General features: G+C 46.6%; 2 protein-coding genes across 2 annotated transcripts in view; one reads left to right on the top strand and one right to left on the bottom strand.

The window, feature by feature from the left end:
• Positions 1–99: 99 nt before the first annotated feature.
• The window catches only part of LOC126532978 (eukaryotic initiation factor 4A-III), a 61459-nt gene continuing 47043 nt past the window's right edge, over positions 100–14515 (top strand). The window contains exons 1-2 of the mRNA XM_050180159.3: positions 100–276; positions 2040–2112. Coding sequence (XP_050036116.1) covers positions 138–276; positions 2040–2112 — 212 coding nt within the window. The 5' untranslated portion in view covers positions 100–137. The remainder of the gene's footprint in view (positions 277–2039; positions 2113–14515) is intronic.
• Positions 4702–6123, bottom strand: LOC140219472 (tigger transposable element-derived protein 4-like). Its single transcript, XM_072289275.1, has one exon. It carries the CDS (start codon positions 6121–6123, stop codon positions 4702–4704), a length of 1422 nt encoding a protein of 473 aa, XP_072145376.1.

Here is a 14515-nt window from a genome sequence, read left to right as displayed (position 1 = left end):
AAGGTAGAACAGTATTTGTGAAATGACTCGATATCAAGCTTCGTTGGCTTCGCGCCTGTCTTCAGCTGGTCTTTAAGGATTTTGGCCATGCCTAGCCATGCCAAAACGAGACCCCTTGGGATACACGCACGATCGAAATGGCAGCCCGTCGCCGTGTTGTGCAGGCAGAAGATTTATCGAATGTGGAGTTTGAAACTAGTGAAGATGTCGAAGTGATACCAACCTTCGACGCTGTCGGCCTCAGAGAAGACCTTCTGCGCGGCATTTATGCTTATGGTGAGTACGCGTACACACACCGGGTGCCATGGACTGTTTGGCTGTTGGGCCTAATTGCGTCTTCTTGGAAAACTTGGCGCTTGTGAACAAACTGGAAAGTTTGCTTGTGTACTTGCAGCGTTTGCACATTAATCTGATTACGTCGAAATATTCTGAATAAGTTCTCATTATTGTTCCGGCGGTGTCGTCTTCTCTCGCTTGTGAAACCGCCGTCTGCATTGGTGCGAAACGGAGGAACCTGGTTCTCACGCGATGTTCTAACTTCTATTTGCTAGTGTAAGCTTCTGTGCGGCATTGTTGATCACCGTGATCCGAACCTCTCAAGTTTATAATAACGCTTAAGATAGACCAACCCGCTCAGTCTAGCTAAACTTGTGCATGAGGGAATAGTGATACGCTGTCCTTTGCGCCAATGTTGATCGCGTTTTGGTGGTGATATTCGCTTCTTCTGAACTCCAAGTATGTTTCAGAAAATTTTAAACATGTCTTCTTTCTATAATGAGACTTTAAAAAAATTACGTTCCGTTAAAGCGATTTGACTCGTGTAGTTTCTGACGTTAGAAATTGCGTTGAATTATTTGTTCAACGTGCGAGACCCAAGCCATAGTTGCAAATCGTCAGTGCTCGATTCACCTCCTTTGAATTGGTCAGCCAACTTCGCCAGAGTTTTACGCTTAAATCTGTACTAAATGAAATACTCTGCTCCATTACCCTTTCTCATTATTTTAAAAGTGTTGAGTGCAGTAAATAAGTGATTAATAAGTCCTTGAGGACTTACTTTTATTGAAAATTCTTATTCTATTTATGTGTATGTGAATGTTTGCTCACTAGATAGCGAGGCCAGATCCAAAAATCCTCAAAATTGTCCCTTGATAATCTACCTAGAGTACCGAAGAAAAATGAGCGGTTATTTTAGTTAAAGCTTCATAAGTGTAGTAACTGGTTTGCAGAACTAATACCTGAAATCTGGCTCCAGTCTATCAAAAATGTTACTGTGGGCTATGTGTCAAGTTTGCCATGCTTAAAACAGCGTTAGGAAATATCAAACTCAGCGTAGCATAAATCAAACATTGGGCATCACAGGGGCTGCTAGACAGCAGCTTTGTTATGCTTGGCTTAATAGAGTAGTTGCTGTGCGATGTGTGTGAAATGGCATTTCTTCCAGTCTTTTTCTTCTTTTTGCCAGCAAATTCTTTTACATTTGCTGTTGCTGGTTTAGGATGTTACAGGGAGGTCGGACAAAACGATGCTCTGTGCCACCTCAAAAGGAAAGTACAAGAGCATACATCAGTAGGCTGCTAAAGAAATACCAAGTTTAAGTGCACAGGATAAATCAGAATTGAACACTAGATTTTTATTTATCAGTAATGAGTAGTTGAGTGTTTAAGTAACAGTTTCAAATACAAAATTTGTTGGCCCTACCAAATTGTTGCATTACTGGTTTTACAATGTTGGTATACATACGTAAATATCAGGTTAAGTACTGTGTATAGGTTAGGGCGTCTGTTTCACTTTTTATTATTACTTTGTTTTTGCTTTTCAAATGCGTGAACTGTACTGCTTCATAATTGCCTGGTCTTGGCTTGTAGCGCGAAGTGAACACGGACACACTTCGCACTACAAGCCAAGACCATGTTACCGTACCAACTCGCACAACTGTCTATCCTTTTTCATAATTGCCATTTGCCATGATTTCCAATGACGGACTGTATTCGTAAAATGTGACTGGCACTAAGCTCACTGGTCTGCATTCTGTGTTGCAGGTTTTGAGAAGCCATCTGCCATTCAGCAGCGCTCAATCAAGCCAGTCATCAAAGGCAGGGATGTGATTGCACAGTGAGTGCGCATGGCCCATGGGATATGCTCAGCCATGGTGGTGATGAAATTGTGTTGCTTTCATAAACTGTTCTGTTTCATTCTGTAGGAATTTTAAAATGTTATTATAGCACATTATTATAACTCACAGGATGCCCAACCATATAAACACTTCTGCAGCATAATTGATATTTGCGTGTGGTGGACCATGGGACAGTGGGATTAGGCATAAAAACAGTGTCCTAAACAGAAGTATCGCAGGTGTCCTAATATCCAGAACCCTCCTGCAGTTTCTTCCAAATATCAATTTCGAAATAATGCATAGGCTTGCCCATCCTCGCAAAATCACAGCAGGTCACACTATCTGATCACTTACTAGTGCAAGCTAGAAGAAGGTTGTAAGCTTATAAAAGCCAGTGCACAAACACACAGACAGAGCAAATAGGTAGGAGAAAGCGTTGAAGTAGTTCCTCTGTCATTCTCTGCCCCTTGTAAGCTAGAACAAAAATGTGCAGCCTAATGGACCTTTTTCCAGTAAGCGACCCCTCTAGTGGCCGCCACTTCAACTAAATCTGACAGGCAAACAAACGTGCATCCACTGCTTCACACCTCCATGCAGTGGTAGCGTCGCTGATGCTGAGCCTATCGCTCGAGCGTTAGTTCACAGAGTCGCTTTCGTCAACAAAACTGCTTGCAGTATTCCCCGTGAACTGCTGAAGTGTTTTTTTTTTTATACCAATATTGTTGCCCATAAACATGACAAAAAAATCAGTTCAGGCCACTGATCATGAAAGTGGTTGTGCACTAACTTTGCGCACCTGCCCTGCAGTAATGGTGGTGCAGCTTGGAAAGCAGCTGGGGTTAGGGTATGTGCATGCGCATAGCAGAATTGGGAAAAGGTTCGTTCAAGAGAGAGAATCTTGAAGCAGTGGTGAGGGCAAAAGGGCCCTGTAAGTCTCAGTTTATTTCTTGTGATGTCAAGGTGGTTTATTTGCTTCCTTTGACATGTGCCAGTGCTTATATTGGCCAAAGTTGATACTGCATCAATGAAAGGTTAAAAGTGCATGTGCAGAGTGTGAAAAAATAAATTTTGTAATCTGGCCTAACATTGTGTAAAACTCTGTTGTGAAGCAGTGTTTCAAAGCACTATGACTTAGTTGTCAAAAAGACAAACATAACGATACTTGCAAGGTTATTGAGGCTTTTCATAATAAAAAACTGGGTGATAAATGCGCTAGTATGGCCCTTGTTCAGTGCATACAGGAAACAATTTATATACCTTAATGGGCTCCGCACCAGGCCCCATTGCAAATTTTGGTCGTACAGTGGAAGCTGTAAAATGGCATCTAAGGAGCGTTTACTTAAATAATTTTTCAAGTCGGTTCATTATTAGAGGAGGTAGAAGAAATAACTTTGCTGTTACCAGGCCGCCAGGAGGCAAGTGTCACTGCTAACCGTGGCACTCTCTACCCTGAGTAGTATTAACAAACGATGCTCTTTTCTGGTATTCTTCCATACTGAAGTGGAAGGACGCACCGTGGCGCCAAGCCCCACCTCCATTTTTTTCCTTCCTTTTTTGCAGCGTTACGCCTATCGCATTGTATCTTTCGTCATGGTGAGTGACGAAACGTGCACTGTGAAGAGGCATTTGTGCGTGTGGTCGTGATTCACTGACCGTGAGCGGGCTTCCTTGAAAGGGAAGGTGCGCAACTATTTTGAAATTTCAGCTGGTTTCGCGGCACTCAGCATTGTAGTACATTGCAGACATGATCGTCAGCCTGTCATTTATATGCTACGCTTGTTTGCCTAAAATGTCCAGACCTGTTAAGGGGTCCTGAACCAACTCTCGGGCTTGGTGAAAAAACACATTCGGCAGATAGTATACGCTGCTGGGAGCACCTCAGCCGAATCTTGCAGTGTCTGCACGGCATATGGAGTTCACAAGTGGAGCTCGCAATTTGCTTTTTTCCACAGAGACCCTCCTTTCACACAGACAGGCTTTCACCCGTTTTGAAGCTGCCGGCAGCTTTTACATTTTGTCATTTAACAGATTCCCCTGGGGGGCACCATTCAAGAAGGCTGTTTGAATCAGTGTGCTTCTTCCTACAGTTGATGTGTATATTAATTGACACAGTTTAATAAACAGGCTGAAGTAAACGAAAATATGCTTTTGGAATTTTGATATACAGTAAAAGCTCGTAAATTCAAAATTTTGGATAATTTGAAGTAGCTGCCGCGGTCCTTTCAACAATATATTTAAGAAAATATGCAACTCCTCGTCAAGTGTTCGAAGAAAATTCGTATGGCGAGGAAACATATTGGTGCCAAAAGATGTGCACTCGCCAAGAGTAAAATAAAAATAAAAAACAGACATTTTGGGCCCCGTACGAGTCCCATGATCACAATGAAGATACAGTCGACTCCCGCTAATATGAAGTTCACGGGAACCGCAAAAAACTTCGAATTAAACGAACTTCCAATTAAGCACAAAGCACAAAAACAGCACTTTATTGGTAGCGAAATCGAGTATTTTCCCTAGTAAAAATAGTCGATCATCTTGCTCTGTTTCTTCTTACCGAATCACGCTGCTGAAAGCAACTTCTGCAGGCTCTAGATGTGGCGGAACGCTTCTTCCGCATTACCTTCAGCGGCAAGGAAGCGCTCCGCGAGAGCAAGGCCCGCAGCTGCATCGGCAGCCTTAGGTGGCGGCTCGTCAACAACGTCATAGTCGCTTTCCTGGGGCCGAATAATCTCCAAAATCTCTTTATCGGTTAGTGCACCGCACGTTTCGACCGCCTTGTCTACGGCGACGTAATCTTCAGAATTGACGTCCCCGAGAGCATCACCAAAATCAGTGCTGTCAAGCTCGCTTGTTGACGCTTCCTCCGATGAAATTGCAGAGGCATCCTCCGGAGAAGCTGTCACATAACCGCAAGCCCTGAAGCAGTTTGCAAGTGTTTCTTGCTTCACACGATCCCATGCTCGCGCTAACATGTGAATGGCACTGACCAGGCTCGCCTCATATTTCGCGGAATTATTCATGCACATCATGCGCTCGAGTAGGTGCCGCCTGTACAGGACCTTAACATTCTTGATGGTGCCTTGGTCCATTGGCTGCAAAACAGCTGTTGTGTTTGCAGGAACAAATGCGAGGCGTATTGCACTTAAGGCTGGCACATTCACGTGAGCACTGCAGTGATCCACAAGGAACAACACCTTGCGGTTCGAAGAAGCAAACTTGCGGTCCAATTTTGTTATCCAGCTCTTGAAGATTTCGTTCGTCATCCACGCTTTCTTGTTCGACTCATAGTCCACAGGCAGCGTCTTTATGCCTTTAAAACACCTCGGCTTGGCGGCTTTCCCGATCACAAGTAAGGGACATCGTTCCGTGCCAGTCATGTTTGCCGCGATCAGCACCGACACCCTGTCCTTGCTGCGTTTGCCCCCAGCACAGTCGTCGTCCTTGAATGTCAGGGTATTCTCTGGTAGAAGCCGATAGAAGAGTGCAGTCTCATCTGCATTGAAGATGTCTTCCGGTCTGTATTCGCCGAGATATTCACGCAGGTTTCCGTCCTTCCACGTGGCGCATGTTTCCTGGTTAACGGACGCTTTTTCACCACACACACTCTTAAAGACCAGGTCATGGCGATCTTTAAAGCGCGTCAGCCATCCATCTGACGAAACGAAGTCATTGATCCCCAACATTGTTGCAAGCGTTCGGGCTTTCATCGCAATGATGTCTCCGCTGAGAGGAAGTTTGTTGCTCCGGGCCTCCCTAATCCAAACCAGCAGAGCCTTCTCCAACTCTGGGTAAGCGCCGGTGCGTAATCGTTTCCGAGACGTCTTGAACTTGTCGTTCTCAAATGCATCCATTATTGTGCGCTTGTTCTTGATGTAGTTTGAGAGCGTGTTCGGCTTGATCCCGTACTTCCGCGCTATGTCTTGTTTAGCGGCACCTCCCTTCTCAACTTCCTTCAAAACCTCGACTTTCGTTGCCAGGTCGAGCGTGTGATAAGAGCCACGGTTTGCCATGGCTATCAACTGTGCGAATATGTACAGTCAATTCCGAAGCGTAGGATTACCGGCGGAACAACCTAGCCAACGAGCTACACGCACAAAGACCCTCGACCAACACACGCCACAGCACACGCCTCGACATACGCTGCGCGCGCCGCACGCTGCAAGCCTAATCTCGCACAATCTCGCCACTGCCGGTATGCAGGGCTGCGTGCACCTGTGGCATCCGCGTGGCCTCTGCTATCAGCTCCGGCGACGCGCGGCAGCCGCTTCGCCACCGGAGCTGATTGCAGAGGCTACGGCAGCCGTAGCAATGAATAATCACGCCGCTCCAAGAAGGACGGCGTTGCAGACGGCTGTGGTGGCGATGACACCAACGCGGAACACGGAGCTGTTGCAGCACTTGAAAAAATTGCACATTCTACCAAAGAATGGCGGTCACCTCGAGGATCCCGGCTGAAAATTAACATCCAATTAAACAATATTACTGGATGAGGACTTCGAATTATCGAGCGATTCCTTCTATAGGATTACATGCAAAACTGACGGGACCAGCACTTCACTTCTAATTAACCAAAAATTCCAATTAAGCGGCTTTGAATTATCGGGAGTCGACTGTATAAGCATGGGCGCACAGCTATTTATGAGTGAGGTGGCGCAGCATGCGGGTGTATATCATGGGAGGACTACCCCGCTGCCTGTTTATCGTGCATAGAGTTGATTGAATGTAAAATGATTCTATAGTTGAACCCGGCTATATCGAACTCGCAATAAAATGCCTATCAGTTCGATATAGAGCATAATTTGATATAAGCCTGCTAAATAATTGGACGTCATAAAAGCACATACCATTTATAAAATCACTTTATTGATGGAATTAGCTTAGTTTCGCATTAAATAGTCCTGCATTTTCTTCTGCTTGGGCAATTTCGCTGCCTGTGACGCATGCACTTCTCCACATTGTCTGAGGAGTTGGAGCAGCTGAGGCCGCAACCTTCCGCATTCGTGCAAAAGCACCGTACTAGTGCAAGCGCACCAATCACTTCGCAGGACGTGGACAAAGGACCGTCGTTGCTTTCCTCATTGTGCCCAATTTCACTTGTGCTCGGTAAGATGTCGGCAATGTAGTCTTCGTTTTCGGGCTCTCCCGTGGTCGCGACACCATCATTTGCACTCACGGACTCGTCCACCGTTGATTCGTCAACAGCTTCCGGAAATTCTGACAGCTCGCTCCAAACTTCGGCAACACCGACCACGACTTCGTTGCATTCATGAGTCATCACTGAGCACGCGGAAGCCGGCACGGCTGAAGCAATTTCGGATGAACCACTCGTACACGGCCATGCGTACGCGTCGGGTGCCGGGTCGCAAGTTTGGCCGCTTTAGCCCTAATCTCCCCTTATTCTTCAAGATCGTGCTGAGAGTGCTCCTCGGAATCTTGCACGCTGCGGGGACATCCGACTTGTCACCGCGTTCGACCCGATTTATGATTTCGAGCTTCACAATGAAAGGCGAATTCTGCCACTTCATCACGGCAACAATCCGGGAGAAGGCCCACAAGACGCACACACAATGAACCAGAAAAGCAGCGCGACAACTCGCACTTTCGCAAACTTGCACCATAGAACACCTATACAAACTTAGAGAAGGGAAACTGTACCTTCCACAGTGCAACGGAAATAAGCGTAGCGGTGGCGCCGTGAACTAAAGTATGCGACCACAGGTGGCGCTGTACAACAAGAAACGGAAACGGGGTTCTGCACAGTATGGCCGCAGGTGTTCTGTGGCTTTACTGGGTTTCTGGCTGCTGCGCCTCGATCGTGCTCCCGCCAGTTTGGTTGCTGTGTGGCAAACGTAGCGCCTACATACATAAATATATGTAGCGCTGAGTCATATCGAGTTAAGGCACACTCTGAACTGACTTTTAAGGGCATCCCGAGCGGCTTTTCGTTTATTACGCCGCTGTTACCCCGAGTTGTGCCGCCGCGCTCCAGCTGTTGCATTTCGTGTAGGGCTACTGACAGAATGCGGTTTCCAGGCGGCACGATGGTCTCTACTGGAATAAACGCACATGACACAAAGATTGAGTAAGCCTGAAAATATTTTATTTGTATTTTACAAGCATTACAAAAAGCACACGTCTACGCATCCACACAAACGTGGTTACATAGTCAAGAAATGGCTCATTAATAAGGGTAGCACAAACGCACAAGAAAGAAGACCTAAGCTACAAAACGTGCGGTCGGCTGCTAAGTATAATAATTTCCCTGTCACCGCTGTTGTGCCATTACCACAAGCCCGGATTCCGAATCTGCAAGATGCAGAATTTATCTGGCGAGCGCCCTTTGGACAAACCCGGGGCTGCGCCGAAAGGCACAGCGCCCTAATTCTCCCTTGACAAGTCAAGATGCTGAGCCGTCAGGCAGTGGTGTCCTCCGGAGAAGCATCGGCGTACAACGTGTTCATACGTGTCGCCAAGTGCCAGACAGCCCGGCGCCGTAGACATCCACTAGGTGACCTCCGGCCCTTGCCTGAAGGTCACCGCGCCCGCCACAATTGAACCAGGTGGCCAGCGCGGTCGCTGGTTGGACCTCTCGGACGACCGTCGAGTGCTCGCTTTGTATTGGGCCGTTTGGGTGACAATGGTTTTGGGGGCTTATAAGCGGAGGCGCGCCGCCTGAAAAACCGGATCCGCCGACCCACCGGGAGCCAGTGCCGCTCTCGACTGGAGCGAGATGTGTCACGCGTTTTCGCCGGACGTTGCCGTGCGGGAACAGTCGCGTTTGCTGTGAGCTCTCGGCCCCAGTGCCGATCCCTTCATGTCCTGTATAATGACCTGTATATAGTGTATAAAGTCCCTTTTGTTATTCTCATCGACGCCTGGCTCGGAGTCTTCGCTACCAACGCTCTGTCACGAAACGGGTGACGAGCGCTACGGGACCACAAAGTCGTAATAGTGGTGCAGCGGTGCAAAGTCGTAACACCGCGTGTCACTTTTATACAGCATCTTTACAGCCCTACCAGGCCGGGTAGTTTGGCGGAAAGAACGCAACAGCTTACGGCCGTCAGCTGTCTCTTCTTTAGGGGTGTCATAATTATCCTAATCTCCGCATCAACGTCATGCAAGTCCGCATACAAGTATCTGTATCTGAAACATATGTGCCAGCTTAATACATGTGTAGCGAAATTATGATAACCACTGCGTCTTATCAAACATGTATTGGTTTTGCAAATGCGCATTACAGCTGACGGAACCACATACTGTAAGTGAAGCACAAGAGAACAAGGACAAAAGGAGGATACAACACTTGAAGAAGAAATGAAGGATTAGTAGGCGTACAGCAAACAAGCAATGGCGGAGAACACACAATGATGCATCGGGTGTTCTGTGACATCGGTTTGCGTACTTACTGTGTTATGGAGATCAACGGCATAAAAACGTACCTTCAAACGTACTCCCTCAACCTCCGCCGCATTCATTATGATAATCAACGCCTAAACAATATGAGGCACTATTTTTTGCCAAGAGGAGACCTCTTTATAGCAAGTCTATGTAATGACTCGCAGACGAAGCCAGCATGCTTTCGAAAATGTTTTACCGCTGTAGTATTCGAACGCCAACGGCCAGGAAACACATCGATACCAATAGGCTGTCGGTGGTTAAGGGGGGACGCGGGTCTTGAAACGGCAAAAAATCACAAGAAAGTCGATTTTCGGAAAAGTGCATTTTCGCTACGTTTATACATTTAAGAATCCCTCCGCAAAATCTAGAAGCTAAATTTAATGGGAAAATAATAAAAATTGCGCTTAAAGGGGCCAGGGTGAACGCGAAATCAGCAAAATTTTGACAAAAATGTTCTCACAACTTTGATGAGCTCTAACTTTTGCTCAGATTAGCCTAGAACATTAATACCTTATTGCACTCCCTGAACATTCTAGATAGTCTTTATACTCAAATTACTATGTTAGGGTTTTCTGTTTAGATGCTAATTTTGCTCCAAACAAAGGACCCAGCTTATACAATGCTTTTAGAGTATATCAGAAACTATTTATCCTATGGCAAAATTAATTATATTTTTAGAATCTGCATATTAAAATACGCAAAGTGTGAAAATTTTGTTCAGATCTGTCCACAGATAAAAAAATTGTATTTCAAGTGTAGCCTCCCCCCTTAATCAAGTACAAAAACCTTGACGCTATGACTAAAGAGCAGCTTCAACAATACAATTTAAAAAAAAATCAACTGCCTATTTGCCTGAGGTAAAAAACATCCTTAGACACCTCGATTATTTATGTCAATGGTTTGTGTAAAGTAAAAAATTCAGCATGTTCAGCGCCCCTAGCAGAGAAAGCACAAATTAAAGTATGCGTCCAAATTACAGCAGCTACACTTGCGCGCTTACGCTGAAACGCGCCTCGATTGATTTTTCGCCCTCTGTGGCCATTTGTTGAACTTGAGAGTGTGCGGGGCCTGCTTGCACGACGACGGCACAAGAGCCTCTGATTGGCTGTCTGAGCAAGCGCCTGTGGGTGGGCCAGGATCATTTTTTGAAGGGGGGTGTCGACGGCTCGCTCAACGCAGCGCAGTCACTGTAGGGAGAGCAGTTAGATGGAGCCGCGCCGCCGGGTTTCCCTGCCACCGCGAGGGAAAGCCAACTTCTGGGGGCATTTTTCCGCAGCTTGACGTTCGATATATCGGGAGTCGTTGCTATTTTTGTTCGATGTAAGCAGAATTTTTGCTACATATACTCATTGTAACTATACCTCGTCCAGAAATTGTTCGATATATAGAATAATTTGATGTAAACGGGTTCGATATAGTCGGGTTCGACTGTAATGATTCTACTGGAAGAAGCTTGCTAGCGTGCAATTGGGATCGTCTCGAAGGTTGCAAGGACAAATCCTACGACGCTGCCGCAGCAGAAAGAAGCGCATTGAAACCGTTAAAAGAAAACAAGGACATAGTCATCCTCCCCGCAGACAAGGGAAATGCCACTGTGGTTTTGGACCATGTGGACTACGTCAACAACAGGACACGTCGACCTATGCCAAACTGGCTAGGGATCCAACGGAGAAGGTGGAATCGGAGCTCCAGAAGTTGCTCACTGAAGTTTTCAAGTTTGTCCCCCCCGAAAGAAAGAATCTCTACTACAGGTTGCTCTGCCACAATGGACCGGCTCCCGCTCACTGCGGACTGCCGGAAATTCATAAGCCCGACGTTCCGGTATGACCAATTGTGGACTACACACGCTTGCCACTGTATGAACTGTCCGGCTACCTGCACCATATTCTTAGGCCTCTTGCAGGACTCACGCCCACTTTTGTCAAAGACTCCGCTCATTTCATTGAGCAAATAAGAAGCGCCTGCATTGACGATGACGAAGTCATGATCTCCTTTGACGTAAAGTCAATGTTTGCATACGTGCCTACTGACTATGCGGTCGAGTGCTGCAGGAAACTTCTTGAGGCTGACTCTTCTTTGCCCGAATACGTACTTCGTCTTTAACAAGGAGTATTACAAGCAAGTATTCGGCACAGCGATGGGAACCTCTGTGTCCGTCGTTTATGCCAACATTGCTCTGGAGGATCTGGAAAGGGCCGCCTTATCTTCATGTGGGACGTAACCAAAGCTCTTTCTAAGATACGTGGACGACTGCTTCTGCATTATCGCTCTGCCGACATGCAACACATTTCCTCGAGCACCTATATTCCTTCAAGCCGAGGATACAGTTCTCGGCTGAAGAGGAAAACAGTGGGCAAATTCCCTTCCTGGATGTCCTTTTAGAGAGGACTTCAAGCGGCTTGAGGACTAATGTGTACAGAAAGCCAATGCACATGGGAAAGTACCTGAGCTTCGACTTGGCACACCCAATTGGGCAAAAGCGACCCGTCACAGCAGCACACTTTTCCCGGGCATTCTGCATCTGCGCTGTTAAAGCTGTTAAACAATGGTTACCCTACCCTCTACAACTGCTTAGAACGCAGGAGCGTCAATCAGCGAAGCCTCGCCGTGAAAGAAACAGTGAAGCGCATGGCAGTACCCTACACAGTGGTAACAAGCGAAGCCCTTGCACGAATTTTTAAGGGCTAGGGTGCACAAATCACCCACGTGCCTTCCCGAAAACTTTGCCAACAGCTGGTTCATACAAAAGACCTTTTGAAAAACACGGACTACCCGGGAGTGATATACAAGGTACCATGCAAGGAGTGTGACGTGTCATACATCGGCGAGAGGCGGAAATTATAAACGGCGCTTGAAACAACACATAAATGATGTCGCCAAGGGCCACACAACCGCGAACGTCCTAGTGGAACATCATGAACTAACCGGACACATCATTGACTGGGACTCGGCAGCCATCATCACAAAAGAGAAACACTTATCTGCCCATTTGCTTTTAAAATAATTTTATATTCAATCAACTAGACGCACGATAAGCAGGATGCGGGGTAATCTTCCAGAGATATACACTCGCATGCTGCGTCGCCTCACCCATAAATAGCCGCGCGCCCATGCTCATATCTTCATGGTGATCAAGGGAACCGTACGGGGCCGGAAACGTCTGTTCTTTATTTTTCTTTTATTCTTGGCGAGTACACGTTTTTTGGCAGCAATATGTAATGCATCCTGCTAATTCACACTGAAAGCTGCACCACCACCAATAATTCGAACTCCGTGCCATCGTGGATGGGGAGAGTGCTACTGCGCGGGAGCACGTTGGCGACTCTGGTGTCGCCGCGTGAGCCGCACAGCTTTGCTCTTTCCATCTGCGGCCCTTTGTGTGGGCCTGACTGGAGAGAGACGCATTTGCGCCTGGCCAGGCAGGGTCAACGCCTCTGTTGCAGGTCGGTTCTCTTCCTCTCTCAACACCTTCAATATTTGAAATGCAGACGTGGCACTGCATTTTTTTCTTTAAATGTTACGTTTTGGAGGTTTTCTCTTTCTCTACAAGGTTTTCTGCCAAGAAGTGGCACCAGGTAATGTCTAAAACATGGCTGTCGTGACATTTATCGACACCCGCAGTGCCAGAAAGCATAGCCTTTGAGATTCACAGTTCTTACTCAAAGGAAAGCATCACTGAGATATGTGTTGGGATGCCGCCTATCCGTATAGTGGAACTCTGCAGCATGCAGCTGGTGCAGCTACAAGAGTACAACGGAGACCATTGTCGCACCAGGTTGTGGTGCTTTTCGTGAGTACATTTTAGAACGAAGTTCTTCCTGCGGCGAGCGTCGGTGGCACAAAGGCGCGTTTATAGTCAATCGTTTTCAGCGCACGTCGCTTGCGCTGCACTAGCTGAAATGCCATAATAGCATGCGCAGAACAATTCCCAACCCGTCCGCCGCTTTGAACTGCAGTCTGCAACCCTTGGCGAATCAGCGTGGGCCCAATTTTTTCTCCGTGCCATGCATTAGGGGTCAGCACGACGAATGCATGGATAGAGGAAGAGCCATCTCGACGTTGGCCACTTCAGACTGCGTTGGCCGCGTTCGGTTATGTTGGCTGCGCCAGTGCATCGAACTATAGATGTCCTTGCCCGTGCGTCTGTGCTCATGTTTCATCAGACTATATATGCACTCCTTAACCGAACGATTCTTTCTCTAGCTTTCATTAGTTCGAATTTTGTATAATATGAATTTTCGTAGCATCCCCACGGAATTTGAATTAAGCTTTTACTCTACATTATGCACCTCTGAAAGAAGCTGACAGTGTCTGCTCACATTTGGCCGTGCCTACCCACATAAGAATGAAACTTTGTTCGCACTGTTTATCAGTCTTGTAGCCATCGGGCCTTACTAATTTAAATTAGTTTTTAACGCATGACTTGCTTGAATCATGTGAAACTTTACTCCAGGCCATACTTATGCCGTGCCTCAGAAGGGCCACATGCAAGTGCACATTCACTCCCCACCAGCGTTGCTCCTTGGCAGACATAGTACTGGGCTACAGGTCAAGCTTCAAAATGCTAACACTTGCCTGGAGGTGGGCTATTTACTAAACTATATATGGCATGATATATATCAACATATAAAAATGATCTTGAGTAATCGGAGCATGTAGTGGTACAAGAATGAATGCGCTAGGCTGATTTGAACCAAAGTTACAGCATGTCAAACCTTTTAAAGTATAGGCCCATAGTAACACCCAGGATGGATGGATGGATGCAAAACACCCAGGATGAATTATTACTTTTCGAGAATTTGTCATAATATTTGTCTACATTACCTATGTGCCCACTGCAACCTCAGGGATGGAAGTGCTGCGCCAATTGCGCCATATTGCACCAAACCATCAAGCTGCGCCAACCTGTGGCAAAACATGAATTTCGAATGAAGTTGCCAAATTTAGCTGGATGTGCTTGTTCAGTTGCAACCACACAGCCCATAGACGTGCATTGGCTAGTGC

This window comes from Dermacentor andersoni, chromosome 7 (assembly GCF_023375885.2).
Source record: "Dermacentor andersoni chromosome 7, qqDerAnde1_hic_scaffold, whole genome shotgun sequence".
NCBI classification, from domain to species: domain Eukaryota; kingdom Metazoa; phylum Arthropoda; class Arachnida; order Ixodida; family Ixodidae; genus Dermacentor; species Dermacentor andersoni.
The sequence above is the reverse complement of the archived record's forward strand: the minus strand, read 5'-3'. Positions and strand labels throughout refer to the sequence as shown.